The 23,438-nt window shown below is 45.1% G+C and overlaps 1 protein-coding gene across 2 annotated transcripts in view; it reads right to left on the reverse strand.

The window, feature by feature from the left end:
* Positions 1–537: 537 nt before the first annotated feature.
* The window catches only part of UBAP1 (ubiquitin associated protein 1), a 42,428-nt gene continuing 19,527 nt past the window's right edge, over positions 538–23,438 (reverse strand). The window contains exons 2-9 of one of the 2 annotated variants that reach the window (XM_086479203.1): positions 20,066–20,106; positions 15,931–16,055; positions 12,468–13,397; positions 11,719–11,721; positions 4,892–4,927; positions 4,236–4,433; positions 2,684–2,785; positions 538–1,234 (exon numbers count right to left, since the gene is read on the reverse strand). In XM_086479203.1, the coding sequence (XP_086335329.1) occupies positions 1,094–1,234; positions 2,684–2,785; positions 4,236–4,433; positions 4,892–4,927; positions 11,719–11,721; positions 12,468–13,397; positions 15,931–16,055; positions 20,066–20,099 (1,569 nt within the window). In that variant the 5' untranslated portion in view covers positions 20,100–20,106 and the 3' untranslated portion in view covers positions 538–1,093. The remainder of the gene's footprint in view (positions 1,235–2,683; positions 2,786–4,235; positions 4,434–4,891; positions 4,928–11,718; positions 11,722–12,467; positions 13,398–15,930; positions 16,056–20,065; positions 20,107–23,438) is intronic. The other variant, XM_086479202.1, reaches the window with a different exon arrangement.

Genomic DNA, 23,438 nt, shown 5'->3' on the forward strand with positions numbered 1-23,438 from the left:
GGGAACCATGACACTAGGAGTTATATTTGAGGGCTTTATTAGTTGTTGTTCTGCAGAATCAAAATATTTAGCAAATTACTTTAAAGATTCCTCAAGACTGCTGATATTTTATGTATTTAGAACTTGAACAATGTACAACATAATACTTTGAACTATCAAAACCAACCCAAAACCTGATTTCTAGTACTAGATGTTATTATGTAATTCTATAGCAGTGTGAAAAATGGAACTACTGCAGTGAGTATACTTGTTTTAAAGAAAGTGCTTGAAAGAAACCTCCTGCATCACACCGAGTATTATTTAAAACAAAAGGATAACTGATTTCCTAGCAGGGCATTGTCTTAAATATCCTACAAGCCTGGGGGATTAAGAATACCGAGCCCCACTTCTCTGCCTTCAGGTTCAAGAACCAACACAAGTTGCAGGCCCAGGTAGAGTTCACAGCTTACCTGTTTCAAGAGAACTTACACACCACTCAGCATTGGATGCTCATGTCGGGCAGAATTGGATGCATGGGTAGAAAAGAAAAAAACCCACAAGAGGAACAGCTTCTCTCTTTATGCATAGCGACAGTTTCCGAACCAGTGTTTTACTAAGTTACAGACTAACTTTCAACCAAAAAATAAAACTCCATTGCACTAAAGGTCAAATTTAACCAGTTAATCTGGACTGTGACACAGTCAAGTAATTCAGTAAAGCAAACACCATGAAAGCAGCTTCAAAGAACCAAAGCATCCTAGTTTCAGAACCAATATTCTTCTGTCCAACTCCAGTGCAACAGTAAGGGGGGGGAAACTGCTCCCTCTCCACCCATCTACAATTCCAGTAGAGGCTGGGCAGGCTAAACGCTCCATGGCCAAGCTGGAAAAAGGAAACTTAGGAAAGGACACTTAAAAAATTTAATTTAAGAAAGAAAGTTGGCTCTCAGTGGAAAGAGAAATGCTGGAGTGATGCTTGCGGGCAGGCTTGCTCAGTCACTCTCCCATGTATGCGAAAAGCTGGACTCCTTCCTGCCAAGGGCAAGTCACACTGGACGTGAAGGTGGCAGGGCTGGTCCGGCTCCGTTGCACACCAAGAATCCAGGAATGTGTTTTCAGCTGGCTCCTGCACGGGCCATTAGATCTTCCAGAGCGTTGTGTTGGTCGTTCTTATGTAATAATAGGACCTCCTTAATGTCTTTTAGTTCAAAGCCCATTTCTTTAAATTGACTCATTAGTTGGAGAAGTTCTGTGATCTGAAAGACACAGACAGTCCATTATTTGCATGAGAAAAGAGAAGCAGTGCTTGGTGGAGGTTTAGCAGAGAGCCTGGATTCAGCGACTGGGCACCCCACAGGGTGGATTCCTTCTCTCCAAGTACAGCCTGTTTGGAGAAAGTCCACTCACAACAGAGCCAGCAGAGCTCTGGGGGCAGTAGCCCATGGGGCCACGCCTTCAGTCCCCTGCGTCTGCAGTCCTGCGTTTTCAAAATCCTCTTCACCAAGGGCACCAGAGCTCAGTCTGCGGGGGTGTCTCTCTCCCAGTAGGAAATTTAGCAGCCTGGCCCAATTTGGCCTCCCAAACATGTTGATAAACGGTACCCTGCTCCCCCTTGAGCAGCTCCTGCTGCATCTGAACTTTTTTACAGTTATTTTGACTTTGGGAACAGTACAGTAGCCCTTGCTATCAATTGGCTTCTCAGATCTAGGGCAAATTTGGGGGATTAGCACAAGCCCGATTGGTTACACAGTGCATGATACTGCCAACATCAACATCAAATCCTCCCTGAGCTTTGAAAAAATAAAGTGACAAGAAGTGAATCAGCTGATCAGACTTTTACGAACCCTCTGCCATTTATGGTGCCTCCACTCCACTACACGGGAAAGAAAAACCCGAAGATGAGCAAGGTTGAAATGGGCAATGGGGAGATTAGCCATTTCGAATTTTGAGGTTAAGCCAGTAGCAAATGCGTTTCCTGAACTCAGTTATTTCTCTCATCTTCACACTGCTGTTCCTCTGTTTGCAAGCTCAACACTAAGTCCAAGAAAGGCAGGAAGGCGCATATATAAAAATATATATATATATGCCTGTGGAGGTTGGGTTGCACCTCTGAAGATTTCATATGACAAGTCGGCACACAACAGGCTGGCAGACTTTAAAAGATCCTGCTGTCCTCTGCCCTGGCTATCCGCTCCTGCCTCTGTACCTCTGGTGCTGGTAAAGCAGCCAGCCAATGAACCAGACCTCAAAAAACGTATTTTCCAGCTTCTTCCAGAGCAAGCCCTAACCCAATTTGCTGAGCAGTCAGGCAGATGCGTTTGTACAAGGGAGAAAATTCACGGCTAGGGCAGGCTGGCAGGCTTTGAAAGATAATTTCCTGCTTCTGAAGTTAACTGTCTCTGTACCAAACACCTCGCCCACAAAATAACTCTGGCTTCAAAACTTTACAATCAGAATAAGCAGGGTCTTTACAAAATCCTGCCTCCATAAAACCGCATGCGAGCGAGGATAATAGAACAATGCAGAAGAATTCTAATACTTTAACACATATTTGCTTTATCACCACAAGGACATCCTTTGCCAGTCAGTTTCGGAAACAAGGCAGCACTACCACGAAAGCCAGAATTACATCAGCCAGAGGAACTGCTGCTGGAATTCCCCATCACGGCGCATCCTCTCTATTGCTTAGCCCATTGCGCCCTCACCTTCTCCTCTGAACACTGGTGCATTTCCAAAGCTGCTTCAACAAGAAGTGGATCAAAGCCCTTCTCACAAAGCTGTCCATGTGCAAACAGGTAATCCAAAACCTGTGGGGAATGAAGAAAAGAAACTAAGTTTGCAGAGTGGCACTCACAGCGTGCAGTTGAATACCATCTCTGTGCACACAGAGGGGGTGAGCACGACTCTACCCCAGGCTTCACCAGGGACTGAGATAAAGTCCTTCCTAGTAGAGTTGAGATGAACTTTATGCAAGAGCTTGTTCAGAGAAAACAGACAAGCCCTTCTGTCCTCCTGTGCTCTCCCACCAGCTCTGAACGTCATCTTCCGCCCTAGTCAAAGCAGTCTCAGAAGCCTATCTTTAGCCTTCTGTGCCCGATCACTGAGCAGAAGGCAGAAGTTTAACTGTGCTTTTTATACTGCAAGTTATTAAAATGAAACCGTCGGTCCAGCAGTCAAGACGTGTCAGCTTTTAGCTTCCTCTCAAACAGCCGCAAGAGCTGATGCAATCTGAAAGCAGCCAGCCTTTTACGATCAACCCAGCATACTGGCGAGTGAGCTGCAAATCCCAGCTCACACACCCAGAAACCACTGCCAAATTTCTTATCCATCCTCAGCTTCAAGAGCTACAGGGAAAGGTCAGATAGGTAATGTGAAAGAACACAGCCTGCAAACAGAGCAGGATTTAAAACCACCCTCCTAAGGGACATTTTTTTCCATTTGATACTACAGTTCACTCCAGCACACGCCTTAAACTGCTCTCGATGCGCGGGGCCCTGGGCAGGCAGATCAGCTCCACAAGCAGAAGTCACTAGGACACTCCTCCTCCCCAGGCACGGTCCCGCCAGCCGATGCTCCGCGCAGCACACAGCCTGCCTAAGGTCAGCACGGAAAGTTTGGCCACGCTCTCCCCTCTTTAAAATGTGTGTTTGAAGCGGATCCAAGACCCAGAGCCACGCTTCACCCTGTGGCGCTTTATGCTCCGTGACCTGGTTTTAGCAAGCGTTCGAGGCAACATGTGAGGCAGGAAGCACCACAACCAGAGCGCACAGAAGAAAGTCGGTCAGTGGTGCCTTGCAAGAGCCTTTCAGGGCTGTCTTAAGCCTGCACAACCCCTTGTGCTCAGAACAAGGGAAGCCGGCTGCTTTTTTGCCACACAGCTCCAAGTATGGTGTAGAGCCACGCTAAGCTCCCTTTGGATGGTTTTGTGGCTCCTGGGAAGACCCAGTACCTCTCCCAGCTTCATGTGGGGCTAAGGGCCCATGCCAAGCTCAGCACAGCTCTGACCCAGCGCCCACAGGTGTGGCGGACTCAAGCTGTCTCTCATCAGAAATGGGCGCGGACACTCTTTTCTTCACTTTTGGGAGCCTTTCCCGCCAGGAGACAACTTCTCGAGTGCTCAATATCGCAGTGGCTACAGGCTGCAACCCCCTATCAGAAGGAAGGTATTCCTCCGTATTCATTTTGCAAACCTAAGGTTGTTTCTCAGCAGAATCAGCATCCAACCAAGGGTTCCCTTCCCATTGCACAGGCTCTTACCTGGTCTATGTTCTGTCCCTTCTTCTTCATGGCTTTCAGGACATTCTCAGGCGAGTACCCCATGTTGACGACTGCCTCTACACACTGCCTCTCGCTAGCGGAGAGGGCCTGCTGTAGCTCAGGAGCGGGGCCACCCGACTGCTTTGTGCAGCTGGTGTTATTGGGCACTTTAGACACTGGGAAATTTTGGTGCGTTACCTAAAGGGGAAAACCCAGAAGCTGAGGTGATGGTCATCATCTGCATCCCCACATCCTGTTTCTGGCTAGTGCAGAACCAGGATACCGCATGTAATTAATCTGAGAGGCTTTCTAGGCTGCCCTTGGGAAGTTACTCACTGTTAGGATGAAACCAAGCAGTGCACATAGTCTGACTCCCACCATACTCTTTTTATCCTCAAATCAACAATCAACATCCCAGATTCTTTGCAATACACCCTCTCCTGCTAGTCAGACCAAAAACTTTCAATACCCAACCTTTGCAACAGAGAAGGTCATTATGATATAGCTGAACCCCGTGCCTCAGAGGAAGCAGAAGATCGCTTCCTTTATACCAAGTTTACTTGTCATCTATGACTTTTTTGTACTCAAAGGAACATTACTTTTGGAGATTTTCGGAAATACAATCAGTGCAAGCACACAGGTAGTTGGGAACTTACCACAGGTATTTCTGTTTCCTTGTAGTCTGGGTGTACCTGTTGGACAACACACGAATAAGATGACTATAAACATTACGCACTAGTGAGGAGAATTTGCAACTGCTGGGGGAGAAGGGTTTTATGAGAGAGATCTGGGAATAAATCTACCATAGTAGGCAGACTTAGGGTCTCTGAGTCTTCCACATGAGACACAGACATTACACAGTTGTGTGTAGTTCTAAGAACAGCCATCATAAGGATCATTTCTTCTCTCAGCACTCTACAAATGGATTATAGTCCAAGAAGGATGTGTGTGTCCCCCCTCAATAACTGCAAGCTTGTTTATTCCGTTACTGTCATGGCTACACGTTCACACAGCTCAGTGTGGCACGCTGGCTCCTGTTCAGCTCTTGACCCAGCACTACATGGCTGGAATGAGAGTCATAATTTTGAAGTAATTGCCTAAAGATTTCTCTTGACTTTTTGACCATGAGAAGGGGTAACAGAAACCTATACCTCTTCTCTGCTCTCAAAACACTGCATTTCATATGCCATATATGAGCAATGTGGCACAGTGGCTAAAAAGAGGATGTGATTTTTCTACAATACCCAACACTTGGTCCCACTTCCAGCATGCCAACAAGGCTGGGTAACATCCTCTGCTGTACACCTGCTCCATTTCTGCAGAACCAGGCTGCCACAGGGCAGAACCAACCCACCGCTTTACACGTTTGCCCAAGATAACAGCAGTGCGAAGGTGGAACTTTGCCCCACCAAATCTGCATGTTTCAATTCATCCACTTAAAAGTCCTTCTGCATTTTAAATAGAGTTAGAAAACACTGCAAGAAAACACTGTGGACCAAGAGCCTCAGTTTTTTGCATTTCTTAATACTTATTAGGCCAACACAGATTGCTTGAAAGCTTGTCCACGTCTTTCAGAAAGGCCTTCTTTGGGCCCAAACTAAACAACAAAAAACTGTTTATACAAAATCAGTTCTGATAAAGTCTACAGGAATCTGACAAATTCCATTTGTTTGCAAAAAACCACCAAACCACCACCAAGGAGGCTTTGTTCTGCATTTCTGACCATCTTCATCTACAGGGTAAGAATTTCTCTTCCAGGAGATAAAGCCTGAGAAATCATGTTCAGTCTGATAGACTGGTTTACCCAAGAACCTCTCCTCATGTTAGCAGAGGGGTTCAAAGCCGTTTGCACATACCCTCTCCAGGAACTTCCGCCAGGCAAAAAGCACTAGTATATGGGATAAACAGAAATGGGGATCTGCAGTAGCCCTGAAATCAGCTGGTTATCAAACTGAAGGATGCTGCTTTGCTATTAAAGCTGCAGCCAGGAAAACCAAAACTGCTCCTGATATCAGAGATTCAAGAGTCTGGGAAAACCAACTCCTCCTCTTCCTCAATCTACCTGAGCTTGACAACCTGTGCTTAGGGTCAGCAACTTCTAACGGAGGAGGGAAACACCTAAGGCAGCTGCAGGGGACAAAGCCAGGACTGGTCACTCAGGGACCTCATACAGAGGGCGGGAGCCCTGCCTGCAGCTGGGGTGCCCACAGACATCATGCTACTGCAGTGGTACATATTCTGAATGGTCACCAGGAGTACCTCAACCTCCCAGCACCAGAGATTTCTGTAAATAAAATGCATCATAGTATCCAGGTCTCTGACCAGCTTTGTTTCATTCCAACCTGTTGTTTTCACTAGTCATCTCTCCCTCTGCCAATGCTGCAAAAAGCAAACCACTGAGCTTCAGGAAGAGAGGAGACAGGACCACCCAGGACAGAACCAGTGCAGCCTCAGAAAAATCACAGGTTTATTTCCATCCAAAAATCCTAAGTCTAACTCAGCGGTAAAGCATAAACTCCAATGGTAACTCCAAATCCAAAGCAACCATTTCTAGTTTGGTAAGAAAAAAAAATATATATATAAAATCACTGTGGAATACACTGGGACATGTAATTGTCCTGAGGCTTTGTAAAAAGGACAGGCTTATTCTTGTGTAACCTTGCAGAAAAGGGATGCAGGAGCCTTCTGCTCCTAGTCACAAGGATGACTGCGACTTCCTTCTATCCTTTTCATACTCTGAGGATTTTTGTTACATTTACTTCAACACTCCAGTTGCATTTACTTCAATTTTTTGCAGCTCAGCTGTCATTTTCCAGCCGCTGGGACCACATTGTGAAAACATGAACAAGTACAGCCTGAAGTCTTGGAATTTAAACAGAAAGAACTAGCTCTGTTGACATACCTATTACTTCATTTCCTACTTCCAAAACAGAAAGTTTCAAATGAAGATCTTTATTACTTCTCCCAGTACGTCTATTTTTCTGTATCTTCCCTTACAGCATTCTCTGGAGTACACCTTCCCTCTTGGCCTTCAGTAAGTTAGAAAGACAGGGATAGGGAGACAGAACAGTGGAGTCGGACTGTGCCTTCCTTAGAACAGTCCCAACAGGCACACGGTGCTAAGGGCACAGAGGGTTCCCTGTCCTCTCTCCATCTCGCTGAATGCGATGACTTGGAGGATGGGGACCAGTGGCGAGACGTTCCTGCCAGGCGCGGCAGGCGTGGCACCCCAGCGGCTGACACACCCCCCAGGTGCCCCTGCAGAATAGATATGCTGCTCTGCAGGGAGAATCAAACACCGGCGAGGGTGAAGGGGCCCTAGTAGTTGAGGGCCAGGCAGATGAGGAGGTAGATGAAGGCCCACCTGAGGAGTTGCCTAGTGACAATCAGTCAGCCCCACACATTGTGACTGCCTCTGTTAAGAACAAAAAAGAAGGGTAATTGTTGTTGATTTCCTTCTGAGAGGAACAGAGGGCTGAACATGCCGACCGGACCCCTCCCACAGGGAAGTCTGCTGCATCCCTGGGGCCCAGGTTAGAGATGTTAGTAGGAAACTCCCTAGTCTGGTACGGCCCTCTGATTGCTACCCGCGCTTGGTAATGCAAGTTGGTAGCAATGAGATTGCAGAGAGAAATCCAAGGGCCATCAAAAGGGACTTCAGGGCACTGGGGAGACTGCTCGAAGGTTCTGGAGCAGAGGTTGTGTTTTCCTCAGTCCCTTCAGTGGCGGGCAAGAATACTGAAAGGAACAGGAAAACACACCTGATTAACACGTGGCTCAGAGGCCGGTGTCATCAGTGGAATTTAGGTTTCTGTGATCATGGGGAGGTTTACAAGGCACCGAGCCTGATGGCGACAGGTGGAGTTTGGCTTTCTAGAAAGGGGAAGGGAATTCTCGCATATGAGATGGCTGGGCCCATCGAGAAGACTTTAAACTAGGTTCGAGGAGGGAGGGGGACAGAACAAGGCCCACCAGTGACAGACCTAAGGGTAGCATGCCGATGTTGGGGGTGAAATAGATAGCCCAGCTCAAGTGCACGTACACCAACGCATGCAGCATGGGCAAAGAACGGGAGGAGCTGGAATCCATTGTGCAGCAGAACAGGCGACTTGGTCACCATGGCAGAAACCTGGTGGGATGACTGTCATGACTGGAGTGCTGCAATGGATGGCTATAAGCTCTTCAGAAGGGATGGGCAAGAAGGAGAGGCAGTGGGGTGGCTTTGTATGTTAGGGATTGTTTTGATTGTGTAGAGATTAAAGACTATGAGGCCAAGGCCAAGGGCTTATGGGTAGGGACGAGGGGGAAGGCCAATGAGGCAGATGTCCTGCCGGGAGTCTGTTACAGACCACCCAACCAGGAGGAAGAGGCTTTCTATAACCGACTGGCAGAAGTCTCTCAATTGTTAGCCCTTGTCCTCATGAGGGACTTCAGCTTACCAGAGGTCTGCTGGAAATACCACACAGCAGAGAGGAAACTGTCCAGGAGGTTCCTGGAGCATGTGGAAGATAAATTCCTGACATAGTTGGTAAGGGAGCCTAGCAGAGGAGGTGCCTCGCTTGACGTACTGTTGATGAACAGAGAAGGACTGGTGGGAAATGTGGTGGTAGGAGGCCAACCTGGACTTAGCGACCATGAAATGACAGAGTTCTCTATTCTTGGTCAAGTTAGGAGGAGAGTCAGCCAAACCACAACCGTGGACTTCCCGAGGGCTGACTTTGGGCTGTCCAGGACACTGGTCGAGCAAGTCCCTTGGGAGACAGTCAGTCCTGAAGGGCAAGGGGCTTCCAGGAAGGCTGGACATTCTGCAAGGAGGAAGGGTTAAGGGCGCAGGAGCAGGCTGTCTCCATGTGCCGGAAGATGAAATGGTGGGGAAGACAAGCGGCCTGGTTGAACACGGAGCTTTTGCTGGAACTCAGGGGAAAAAAGGAGGGTTTACCATTCTTGGAAGAAGGGGCAGGTAACTCAAGAAGAGTATAGTGATCTTGTTAGGTCACACAGAGGGAAAATTAGAGAGGCAAAAGCCCAACAAGAACTCAGGCTGGCCACTGTTGTGAAAGACAACAAAAAAACGTTTCTATGAATACATTCACAAGAAAAAGAAAACCAAGGAGAATCTCCATCTTCTGTTGGATGCCGAGGGGAACATTGTCACCAAGGATGAGGAAGAAGCTGAGGTACTTAATGCTGCCTTTGCCTCAGTCTTTAATAATCAGACAATAAATCTGCAGGGTAATCAGCCCCCTGAGCTGGAAGACGGGGACTGAGAGCAGAAAAACACCCCTGTAATTCAGGAGGAAGCAGTTAAAGACCTGCTCTGCCACCTGGACATCCACAAGTCTATGGGGTCAGATGGGATCCACCCGAGAGTATGGAGAGAGCTGGGAGAGGAGCTGGCCAAACCACTTTCCATCATTTATCAGAAGTCCTGGTCAACAGGGGAGGTCCCAGATGACTGGAGGCTTGCCAACGTGACGCCCATCTACGAGAAGGGCCAGAAAGAGGATCTGGGGAACTACAGGCCTGTCAGCCTGACCTCAGTGCCAGGGAAGGTTATGGAGCGGTTCATCTTGAGGGCGCTCACATGGCATGTGCAGGACAACCAGGGACTCAGGCCCAGCCAGCACGGGTTCATGAAGGGCGGGTCCTGCTTAACCAACCTGATCTCCTTCTATGACCAGGTGACCCACCTAGTGGATGAGGGCAAGGCTGTGGATGTCATCTACCTGGACTTCAGTAAAGCCTTTGACACCGTCTCCCACAGCATTGCCCTAAGAAAGCTGGTGGCTCATGGCCCAGACAGATGCACTCTAAGCTGGGTTAAAAACTGGCCGGACGGTCGAGCCCAGAGAGTGGTGGTGAACGGAGTTCAATCCAGCTGGTGACTGGTCACAAGTGGTGTCCCCCAGGGCTCAGTATTGGGGCCGGTCTTCTTTAACATCTTTATCAACGGATCTGGATGAGGGGATAGAGTGCTCCCTCAGTAACTTTGCAGATGACACTAAATTGGGTGGCAGTGTTGATCTCCTTGAGGGTAGGAAGGCTCTGCAGAGGGACCTGGACAGGCTGGATCGATGGGCTAAGGTCAACTGTACGAAGTTTAACAAGGCCAAGTGCCGGGTCCTGCACTTGGGTCACAACAGCCCCAGGCAGCGCTACAGGCTTGGGGAGGAGTGGCTGGAAAGCCGCCCGGCAGAAAAGGCCCTGGGGGTGCTCATCGACAGCCGGCTGGACATGAGTCAGCAGCGTGCCCAAGGCCAAGAAGGCCAACAGCATCCTGGCCTGTATCAGAAGTGGTGTGGCCAGCAGGAGCAGGGAGGTGATCGTGCCCCTGTACTGGGCACTAGTGAGGCCGCCCCTCGAATGCTGGGTGCAGTTTTGGGCCCCTCACTGCAAGAAGGACATTGAGGTGCTGGAGCGTGTCCAGAGAAGGGCAACGAAGCTGGTGAAGGGTCTGGAGAACAGGTCTGGTGAGGAGCGGCTGAGGGAACTGAGGTTTAATCTGGAGAAGAGGAGGCTGAGGAGAGACCTTATTGGTCTCTACAACTACCTAAAAGGCAGTTGTAGTGAGGCCGGTGTTGGTCTCTTCTCCCAAGTAACTAGCGATAGGACAAGAGGTAATGGCCTCGAGTTGCGCCAGGGGAGATTTAGATTTGGTATGAGGTAAAACTTCTTTACTGAAAGAGTGGTTAGGCATTGGAACAGGCTGCCCAGGAAGGTGACGGAGTCACCATCCTTGGAGGTGTTCAAAAGACATATAGATGTGGTTCTTAGGGACATAGTTTAGTGGTGGGCTTGGTAGTGTTAGGACCTGATGATCTTAAAGGTCTTTTCCCACCAAAATGATTCTATGATTCTAAGTTTTAATACAGCACGGTTAAGAGCGAAAATTTGGCCATCCAAATGCCCATCTATCTAGTTGTTAAGTGACCTTTCATGTTCATCCCTAGAGAGGTTTTACCTGAGCTACACACAATCGCCTCTCAAACCTGTGATCTGTAGCAGTAAGATGTTGCTCAGCACACTGCTGCTTCTGCCAAAGTTTACTGGATTAAATCTGTTCTAGTGATCAATAAACAGCTGCCCTGCTGTACTCTGAAGCATACTCTAGCTGCCAGAATACTGTATTTCACAATTAATAGTGCATTTACCTAAGCCTGAAAAGAGGTGAAAGAACAATGGCAAAGAAGCAGTGTCACTTGTTTCAGAGCGCATGGTGTCACACAAAAACCTGCAGTATGCCAGTAAGACCACAGAACCATTGAAGCACTGCTTATATTGGACAGAAGAAACAAGATTATTTTAGAGCCAGCTAGAAGATTTGATTATACAGCTTTCACTGGGCTTCATGAGTACTGGTGTCCAAATCTTAGGGTCTTTGGGAAAAAAGCCCACAAGCTTACTCGAATCTCTGCTCTTATTCACAAAGAGACAAAGACAACAGCTGGCATGAAGTAAACCGTCCCCAAGGTAATTTTAGAACTTGCTACAAGTTTTGAGGAAACAAAACGTCAACTTCCCGTCTCAGAGCTGTAAGGCAACCAACTGTAACATTACCAATCTGAGATGATCTTCATGACCGGTTCTGGTATCCACCAAGCAATCCTTCCACCCTTCTTCACAAGGAAGGGAGTATACCAGATTTCAGACCATCATAATTTTCTTCCTTTTAAAGATTAGTTTTTAAAAAGATCTCAGGTCAACTGCAAGCACTTTTTTCTTTCCTGAATGACAGAGCACACCTGCAGTTTTTAATCTGTTACTGCTTCAATTCCTTGGAAAGACTGCATCTTCCATTATTTCCAGCAAATAAATAAGCAAGTTGAGGAACAAATCTAGAAGAGATTTAATTCAAAGCCTAATAGTGCTTTATAATCTGATACATCTCAGTTGGGTAAGACAGAATGCAGGACTATATATAAAGAAGGTATCTTACATGCTTAGCTCAAAGGTGTGCAACTATGAACAACGAGAGCTGAAAGAAAAAAATCACCAGAACTGGTCTAAAAATATCAGTTTGGGGAAACCTGCAAAGCAACAATCTGAGGTTCAGAACTACCAGCATGAAGACCCATTGGATTGATCAATTTGGTGTGTAAATTAAGAGGATCTACACATCACTCTCACTAAACGAAACTGAAACTAAAGCCACAGGACATTTTAGAAGCAGCAGTTGCCTCTGCACCTCCACATGTCCCCAGCAACCCCAATTCTAATCCGCTGCATGTTTACCGTAGTCGCTGTGCTTTGAGATGATTCTTCTTCTGTACAAACTGTCGACACAGCCAGGGAAGGCAGCCTGGATGAAGAGGATAACGTTGATGTCTCCATGCCACTGTCCTCATTTAGAGTGGAAAGACCAACCATGTGGTGTCCATTCAGTTCACTAGCTTTACTCTGAGCACAGGTCTGCAAAGAGCTGAGCAAAGTGCCATTGCGGAGACAGGTAGTGCTGTGGAAAGTGCTCGTGAGCTTTGATGACTTCTGATCACTCTCATCGGAGTCAAGTTTAGGAAAGGATAGGGATTTGATATTGCTCACTGAAGTGATAGGGGACAGGGACACTTTGGAAGACAAGGACATCTTTTCACAGTTTCCCAACTGTGGTAAAGTGATAAAGCCATTGGGTTTGTGAAGGGGCTTGAAGTCCAACGTGGCCCTTTCTATGGATGCCAGAACTTCCTCATCTTGCAACATAGACTCAGACCCTCCTTTGGGCAAAGTATTATCCAAAAGCTGGGCAACAATTGGCCCCGTAGTACCAACATGAATTTCAAGAATATTTTTTAATTCCTCCTTATCATCGATAGTTTTTAATTCCAGTTTGTCAAATGGGTCTTCTTCACATTCAAAATCAGCTGGGTTGAAGTCTGCTTTTGGACGAGGTGGACTGAGAACCTTTTGCTTCACAGAGCTGCTGTTGGCTGGTGTGGGAGTAAGGATATTATTGTGCTGCAGGCTAGCAAGGATGGGATTAATAGGAGGAGGCATGGCCTCAGGGCAAGGTCCCTCTGAGAACCCCATTTTGTTGCTGTCCTCTGAAGCTGCTTTTGAGTTCGCTAGCGCTTCTTCTGCCTTGCGTTCAGCTTCTCTCTGGGCAGCTTGAATTTTTTTGATATCTTCAGCCCACTCGATTGTTTTGTTTTCCAGTGAGAAGTCATACTGACCAGGGGGCAGAAACAAGAGGAGAAAAAAAAAAATCAATTATAAGGATCACAGCTACTGCTTCTAACAGCAACATAAGTAACACAGAATAACACCTACATGAATTACCATGGACAGGTATAATTTTTTTTTCCACCAGCATCTCTTGTAACCTACAGACTGGCAAACCTAGGAGACATCAGAAGTAGTTCATTTGGCCTCTAGCAGCAAAGCCTGGCTAGTCTGGATTAGAATGTCATATTTAGCCTTCTTCCTACATTTAGCTTTGCTTTAGAACTACCGATCATCTCAAGATCAGTTTCACAGCCCTCGCACCCTCTACCCCCAAGACAACAGATGTAGCAAGGTGGAGTCTAATGCATTACTGGACGGACAACCATACCCAGATCTGCCACCACTGAACTACCTTGGGTCCACAAGTTCCACAAGCCAATTCAGATGAGTATCTCAATATGGCAGAGTATTTTTGCATCCAAAGACCAAAACAGTATTACTCAGTTCCCCCTAAAAGATTCCTAAGGGACTTGAAATCAGAGTTTTACACTCACTGGTTTAAGAGGTTTTGGTATTCTTACCCCAGTGCCAGTTGCTCACCAGACAAAGGGGACATACTGGCTACACCAATGATGACAACTACCTGCAGTAGCAAATCTTGCTGCAGTCACTGGCACGACAGGATCCCAGAAATTTTTCCCACCGAACGTAAGCTCCTTCAGGGCCAGGTTAGAGCAGGAAGGCATTTGTAAGCTACTTGCTACCAGTTTACTGGCCACTGTAGTGGCTTGGTTGAGACGACAAAATGCTGAACAGATTAAATTACTTAAAGCTTTAACGTCTTATAAACAGCCTCAAATGCTCTTTAAATAACCACAAAACGCTCAGAGAACACAGCCTACAAGCTAAATCCAGGGTGTAGCCTACCTGTGACTCACAAGAAGACATAAAGTATCCTTGCCAGGATAATGGCACATAACCAAACAGGAATGCTCTTGCCATGGGACTGCTAGGTCATACAAATTCCTAGCTCTGAAGGGAAATGAGCCAGCAAGGCTCGCTAGGCCTCTGCTAGGCTTTTCTGGGACTCTCTGTGTGTGGTGCCATATCCTACCTATAGTGGGCTCCAGTGGGATCCTGGAGAGCTCTGCTCTTGTCTCAACTGTATGGACAGTTTTCCCTTCCCTTAGCTCTAAGGCTGCAAGAGATGTGTCATACAATTTATGAGCAAGGTGACTTTGAAAAAACAACTTACTGGCAGAGGTGCTAGGCATTACTCATTACACATTCTTTGCATTTTGTGTGTGTATATGTATATGGTCATATATGACCGAAATTGACCAAAGCCATATTTTTTTTTCTACTAAAAAAATGGGAGGTATTTATATAAAAATATATGGCTTTGGTCAATTTTGCTTCTCTTCACTTTTTTTTTTTTTCTAACAGCTCTCACTACAGCTGTAGAAAAGTCAAACTGCACCGCGACATGCAGTGTCTACACAGTCACATCACACCATGCAAGGCATTGCAGTCCAACTGGGCTTACTATACTTGAGCCTCAGCTTCGCAGGAAAATGGAGACCTAGCACAATGAAGTGGGCAACAGGGCATTGGAGACTCCTTTAGTTCTCCTGCACCAGCTTAACTGGGTGGAAATGTGTGTATTAGGACAATTAGGTAGTCATTTAATGGTTATAATAAAAAAAGCCATGATGTATGGTAATTGGGTAATATGCAACGCAGGAAAAAAAGGCAAAAAAAGCAGAACCATCTACATCAATCTGTCATAGCTGAAGTGAAAACAATCATCAACAGGGACTGCTGACCAAGGAAAATCACGGATCCAAATGAGAAAACATAGTTCAATTAGATTTCCTGTATCACCACCTGCATTTGGAGAATGTATTTTCAACAGTTATGCTAAAGCAATTGATTTTATGCTACAAAGAGTTTATGGTAACAGAGACACACTCCTCAAAGACCTGGAAGACATCCGTACCAAGCTGTAACCTGTTTGCCCTGCAGCTGGGAAAGAATTCCCACTCAGAACTGCACAGAAACAAGAACTAAAGATTTATTTCTTCATCATACTATTGTGAGAACCCAAAAAATATGGTCATAGAAACACATGCTACCCTCAAACAAGATTCTGCAAGTATGTCATACCAGGGGTGTATCAGGTCTTAGCATTTTTCCTCTTAAAAATGCTACTCAAGTTTAGTCATGGTAACATTTAGACTTGTAGCTATTACACAAAAAGCTTTTTTGAAGTAGATACACTAAAACAAATGCTGTAAGGCTTTTCAAAGCACTAAGAAGCAAAAGCTTTTTGCACAGCCTATCATATTTTTACCTCTCTATATATTCCATCAGATCTTCTGCAACTACTGCCTGACATATGAAATGGCATAACAGGACTGACAAGACTAACACTTGAACACGTATGCAAACTGGGACTACTTGCAATTTACAGCACCTCCTCTTGGGGGCCAGGGGTGAGGAGGAAGACGGCGGAAGGGCAAAATGCATCACTTACCTGGGCGTCTCTGACCAGCTGAGAAGAATCAGGCAGGCAGAAACCAATGGGTAATCCAACCTTCGCTGGGGTTTTGAATTTGTCTCCTATCTTAAATGGGACATCATCAAGATAACTGAAAGGCCCTACGATCAAAAAGCAGAAATTGTATTAAAAAACACCTTACAAGTTTAATGCATTCAATTAAGACTCACATTTCTGTATTTGGGAGCTATTTTACCTCTGCTGCCCTGATACACCAGGTGACTCAATACAAAGGAAGTTGCTTGATCAGAAATACGTTGAATCTGTTTGGACTTCATTACTGCGGTTTTGGTGTTTGGGGTTTTTTTGGTTGGCGCTTTTTTTGGTTGCTTGGTTTTTGATTTTAATGTTCATAACTATTTAAAAAAAAACCCAGCAAACCACAACATAACAATCCAACAAATGAACAGATTTCCAAGTCAATATACCAAATATCTTAGCTTCCCTTGTGACGAGACCATGCCTACATAACTGGAAGCTGAAGTTCTCCTGAACACCATTTTCTGTTACATCTCTATAAAAAGATCCATCACTTTTTGTCATATTCAAAACAGGCTTTAAAATGTCCCAACTTCAGAGCAGCTAAGACAAAGTAAAATCCAGGTTTTGGCATACGAGCAGGAAGTAACATTTGAACAGCAGTGGTCACAAGGCCAAAGTGGCTCAAAGTTCAGACACTCCACTTTAACCAAAACACTGTGCAATAGCTCAAGACTATTTAGCATAGCAATTCCGATTTTTGAAACAAGGCAATCTAACTTAATCAGCTGTCTGATCTGCGATCACTCCAACAAGAGGCCTCAGATCTATTTCATGGTCCATCTGTCCTTTATATCTCTCACCTACACATGGTATTTTAAAATTGTTTTAGGATGAAACTCTCCAGGCACCCTGCAAACTCATGAGGCAGAATCACTTAGAACTAGGCTATAGGTTTGTTTTCCTTGAGCTGCCGTGAAGAAGTATCAGAAAACCCACAATGTAAATTGCACTCAGTTTTTCAGTTAACTGAAAGGGGTGTCTTGGATCACTGGTCTAAGCTTTTGGAGTTACAGGCAAAGCTTCTGGCTGAGTATAACAATCTGAAGTGTTCCCCTAGCACTCATTCGTAACTTCGCTTTGAATGTTGCAGATTCAAAAAGACATTAGTGGCAACATCTAAGATGGTGTTCAGTGACTAACCTCCTGCTCAGTGAGCTGTGACTTGCCATTTTTATCTGACCCATTTTCATACTCAGATGACAGTTTAAGTACTGTTTGTGTTCCTTCACCGTTGACTCATCTACAAGGCAGCCACATGCTCCAAAAGCATGAGCAGCTTTTGAAAACAGGAACACCCTGTTAATTTGGAGTTAAACGTTTATGTCCTGTCATGACTTGAGCTCTCATAACATGCACCACACTGGCTGGTCCCAGAGTCCAGTTAGCACACAGGTGGTATTTCCTCCAGCTTTGAAACCATCAGGCTGAATAACCTACATCCCACCTGCACCATCAGGACAAAAAAATGCTCTAGGCAGAATATAAAAGTATTTTCACTGATCCTTACTGAGAAGCACACATTCAAGCATTACACAGCACAGCATCCAGATGGCACCTCAGTGGCCACCAACCTCCACTATTTGCAACATAGCATCCAAATTGTATTTGAGGTGGCAATTTGGGAACCTAGGTACGCCAATGTGTTTGCTTATACAGAAACAGCCTTTTCTGCTTTGATAGCTGCCAGTTTAACCTCAGAATCTAGACTAAGGAATAAAAACCTTCCAGTTTCTTCCCAACACACTGCTTTTTTAACAACGATTGCTATAACCTCATCTTGAATATAACTCTGCTACAAAGCCCCCAAGCACACGCTAAGAAACACATCAAGTGTTTTACAACATTTGATGGTAAAGTCTTTCTGGGGCAAAACGCTGATGCACATAGTATTCACTTTGTTCCAGCCCAATCAGAACAGTACTAGCCTAGTGAAGCTAAAATCTGATCCAGAAAGCCAAGAACCCTTTTCTTTTCGTAAGGAGATGAACCTTCTGCCTGAACACGCTGATGGGTAAGGATGCAAATTGTTTTAAACAGCAAACTCTAAAGCAATAAGCAAAACCTACACATAGAAAGTATTATGCAAGCTGCTGTTTCAATAGTCACATGTTCAAGTGAAGCAATTAAAGGTTTTTTTTTAACGGTTATTTAATATGTCTGTTGGCCACTTTATCCTTTTAGCAGTGAGAAGCATATTGAAGAAATTCTGAGAACAGCCCTGGTAAAACTGTACCTGTCAGTCTGATCTCTGACACCGTGCACTGTATGATACTCCTGGCCCAAGGAACTACAAGAGTAAGATTTCCCTCTGCTTTAGCATTATGCGTAAATCACTCATAGAAGTGTCCCCCAGTTTGGTAGCAAAATGGAAATATTTCAGATAAAATCTGTCACCGGTTATGAATGAGGAACAGTTTGAAACCAAGTGGAACTTAGTTTTTGTGGTCACACAAACCACACTTACATGATTTTCAGAAATTGTGAGTTAAAAGCTTTCAAGTTGTATAGTGATAGTGACAACACAACAGCAATATTAACACACTGCACTTGGTATAAGCCACGCTGTTTGTGCAACAGATGAGAGCTGCACTTTAGTGCTGCTAATTACTAGAAGTCAACCTTGAATTTCCAACTATTGAAATGTCAGGAAAGCATTTGAAGTTGCACGTTTAGGCATAGTTACAGGTGTAGCCTAAGAATACCCTTCAAGACAGGAAAAGGGTTCCTTTTTCTCCATCCATATCTTATGTTTCCATCTTCATCTCCATCTGAACACAGTCCTGAGCAACCTGCTCTAGGTGGCTCTGCTTGAGCAGTGGGTTTGGACATGATGATCTCCAGAGGTCCCTTCCAACCTCAACCATTCTGCGATTCAACAAGAATCCTCTAATCCCTAATAAGCAGCTTGACAATAAGTACAAGAGATGCATCAACTATGTTGACCAATTTCACCAGCCTGCCAGAGACACTGAGCTGAAGGTAGCTCTTGGGCTAGAAGTTTTACAGTAAGCCAAAATTCACTTAGTGGGATTAATTCTTAACAACCCTGGAGAAGATCGAAACAATTGCCCTGCTGATTTTGTAAGACATAAGCCAAGGCAGTTGCTCCACTACTCTGGAGCTAGCAGCAACTGTCTTGCAGCAGGACCATTGGGCCACAGCAAAGCATCTACAAATTAAGTTTTGATAGGCCATTTTTATTCATCCTTAACCATGTATTGAAGTGAAGCATTTCTTATCCTGTACTTCAACTTTACACTTGCAAGACTGAATAAAAAGCTCAAGGAAAAATGGAATTCCCCAGGACCCTCTTATCTGGAAGATTATTCAGGAAGATCAAGGCTGAGTTTCTAAGAGCAGAAGTTTCTACAGTACGAAAAATCATGTTAGAAACTTCACATGAACCTCCCAGCACTGTCTTGAATGACTACCTATTTGAAGAAGCTACATTATGCACAATGAACTGAACTTTAATGTTCCACAGAAACATTAATCCTCTCAAATTACACACCATTTTCTAAAAGACAGCACATGTGCAGGCAAAAAATTGTGATACCAAATCATTTGCATGACACTATGCATCTCATGCAGAAGATCTCTTCTTCACTTGCCTGCTGAACCAGATTAGTCCAATTTAGGAAAAAAAATCCACTGCTAAGCAAAAAGCAAGCACAGCTCAATGATTTATTAAAAGCTTCAGTTTTAATCCAACTTCTCATGTGACTTCCACAAAAGGGAGCTACAGATCTAGTGTCCACTTCAGCAAATATCAGATCACTACTGCAGTTCAGATTTGATTTTGAAGGGGGAAGGGGGGGAAAGGGAACGTATCATTCTGCCATGAAAGAGTATGGAACAGTCACAGGCTGAATTTCAGTTTAACCAGGGAACAGGCACAGCATCAGCAAGCAACTATGCAAGAAGGAAGCAAAGACACTTCATTACTAACAAAAAAGTACTCAGGGGCTAAACAGATTAGTCTCTATGAACTGTCTACTCTGGAACATTACTCAGCAGCTCCAGTAGGATTCATCCTGCTGGAAAGACAAGGATGCCAAATTCCACTTACCATGAGAGTCGGATCCCAACTTCTTAGAAGCCATTTAGAACCTGAAAAACATTTTAAAACAGTTTTAACAACTTTATACATGTAGTGCAGCCTAGGTCGATGCAGTTCTACAGGGCCTTATCTCTAGATTACAGGACACATTGCAGACACTTGCTGTTTATCCTGTTCCCAAGACAGATAAGCAAACTTATTTCATAGCTCTGAGGACTGACTGAGCAGACAAGTAAGTTCGCACGGGGCCTAACAATCTAAACGGCAAAATGGAGGAAAAGGAAAAAAAAAACAAAACAACCAACCACCAAACAAAACCCACCACAGTCAAGAAGCAGTCAGGTTGATCAGGAAGTCAGAGAGTTCCAGATCACAGCGCTCAGAGGCCACTCTGTCCCAGCCCCATGGAGCACACCCTGCCTCCCTTTGCATTAAGAATAGCCCTCCCTACTGGAAATACCACACTGATCCTCTTCGGTTTAATCCCTGCTGCTCTAAAAAGGGACACTATCATATTGGGTATGCAGTCAGTCAGCCAGTGTGGCACTTGTCTAGACACACTGGGTGACACATGGATAACAATACAGGCATAAAAAAAAATAATTGGTACCATTAGGAAGATATTTTCAGACACACACAAGAAAGCTAACAAAAGTCCTCATCCACTGTCCACAGAATTTTACTAACAACTTTTAAAATTTGGATGCAAATCCTACATGGCAAAGATGTTAAACACAGAAGTGCCTAGCCAGCTTTTAACACAGAGCAGGCCTGTCCTCAGAAAGAGAGTTGTTTACGATAGAATTCGCTGTCTAATTAGTTGTCAGCTAAAACCCTGCTCCAGAATGCTTATGGTGTGTTCAGCAACATAACTGGTTCTTTTGCTAGATTAGAAGTACATCACAAGATCTGCCTCAAGACACCACAGCATAATTCTTCAAATAACTCAATTTGTAAGTCCTCCTATGACATTATGCATCACAAAGAATCAGAGTTGCCCTTTGTTTCTGAAGTCCTCCAGCTCATAGACAGAAAGGCCCAACAGCCATTCTTCAAAAATATTAACTTATCTGGTACACTCCCAGCAGCAGCAGACAGCACTCAAAGCATAACCTGGAGCAGATCTAACATTCACACCCATCATTCCTCAGTCATGGCCTCTTAGCCTCACTGCTTCCATTGCAGATTCCAGTTGCAAATGTTAACTTAAAGGAAGGGTGTCATAAGGTGAGGATTACGCAGACAGCTTAGCTATTCCTCCTGGCAGCTGCTGACATGAGTGGGGTCAAGAAAAGCCAGTTGCATGTACTTAGGAAAGTACCTTTTGCTATGTAAAGGTCCCTTTCAACAGTATGTTGAAATCAATATGTGAACGAACCCTACTGGCTAACAGGAACCCAACACACAGCTAAAGCCAAAGCTGTAGGAAGAAGATCACCTGGGTGCAGCCAGACTTCATGAAACAGTGAGCAGACGCAAGGCTACAGGGAGGTGAGTCATGCTGGGCAACTCCAGGCATACCTTGTACATAAAAGCCATGTGTCACTCTGCTCGACGTTTGTTGGGTTCTCCTCAGCACATCTCACCACCTCTCTCAATATTGGTATTATGTCCAAAATTACTCCACTAAGCCAGAGAACCGGTTTTGGCACTAGCTGGCAACTGCTTCTCAGAAGCGAACAAAATACTGCAGCTTCAAAGATATAAGAAAAAGGAGGTGAAACAGTGTCAAGCCTGCCATCTCAGGAAGGCTGTCAAGGGCAAAGCCACAAGACCACCCCGTACAGCTGCATATCAACTACTAGAGCTGAATAGGCTTTACCGGTCCCAGTGCCACAGAGGAGGAAACCAGACTGCAGTCTACCGCACAGGAAACAGGCTGCACCTTTCAGACACAGACACGCTGTCAGACAAGCTGCGACGTTGCTAGTTCCTCTGCATGAGAGTAGCAATTAAGATGTCAACTTGATTTGTTATTATTGAAAAAGCCAGGCCACATGTGAAATCACACAGCTCACCAGTCCTCTGTATGTCACAGAGACTGTGACACACCACCTGCAAGCACGTACGTACTATGGCTGCTCATCATCCACCACTATTACAGCAGAGCTGAACTAGGCACAAGGCCTCTACACACCTCCCTTGATTTATCTGAGTTGTTCTTACTTCCAGTTGCTATCTCAGACTGAAAAGCAAGTGCTCGTTTTCTATAGGATTTTGAAACTTCTAATGAGAGGAAGTAACATCCTCACGTTGGCAACTCAGCTGACAAGGAGGTTCTTTCAATGCATCACTAGTTATCTACAGGCAACAGAGTTCATGCTGTCTACCTTGTTCACCAGGAGCAGCTTACTCCAGACTGTACCAGCATGAAGGACACCGAAAAGAAAATTCAAAGAGATCATTTTTAGCGTGATAACTTATATCCTCTCTCCAGCAGACCATCGCAAGGACACACTGCGTTTACATCTCACACACTGATCTTTGGTCACTGAACATTAAGTTACCACGACACTATCAATTTGCTGCAGGTACGTTAGTAGCAATGAGTACGAACCCTGTAGAACCAAAGACGTGCACACCTAGCATCCAGGGAGTTTTGCAGTAGTATATCAGTCTGGAACTGCATAAAGCCTTGGGTGCATCCTCAGTGCCAAAATTCCCACATAAGCAGTAAGTATCTTGCTTCTGTTGTCAATCCTGCAGTAAAATCCCAGTGCAGGCCAGGTACCTGCATTAACTTCAAGGTGCGGAGTGAAAAATGGTTCCTCTGCCATATGCAACACCTTATTTTAACTACAGAACTAGCGAAAGCACATCAGTAGCAAGCTAATCATGAAATGGACCATTCCAGAGACACAGTTACACTTTAGATTCAGGTAGCATTTGAGTTTATACCACACTAGCTCTTCCTAATGCACTGTGAGTGTGCACTTGTTAAGATACCAGTATTGCAGAAGGCACTGTCAGCAAACAGAATTGCTAAGCACTGCACACAGTAACACTAGAGCAGGCTGCCAGCCGCATTTCATCACTTTCCTTCCAAAGAAGGTTTAATTAAAATAGGGTCTTGTGACTAACCAGATTTGTTAGGCTATTCAGGGACCACTGCTACAAGCATCTTGCTGTTGGTCTGTCCTGCTGGCCGGAAAAAAAAACATTGCAGCCAGTTAGAAGGTTACTGATGGTGCTACTATGCTTCGAGGCATTATCCGAACTGTATTTCATTAGTCAAAGCTGTTACCCTGTGCAGAAAAGGTTTGCTTACCTTTGTTACAGCTAGAAATTTAAAGGACTTGCTCCCAAAGCCTTACTCCAAACTAACTAATGGACAATTGCAGCCCTATCACTGTGGCCTTTGATGTCCAGACTCCAGAACAGG

The sequence above is a fragment of the Leptosomus discolor genome, chromosome Z (genome assembly GCF_034619465.1).
Source record: "Leptosomus discolor isolate bLepDis1 chromosome Z, bLepDis1.hap2, whole genome shotgun sequence".
Classification (NCBI taxonomy): domain Eukaryota; kingdom Metazoa; phylum Chordata; class Aves; order Leptosomiformes; family Leptosomidae; genus Leptosomus; species Leptosomus discolor.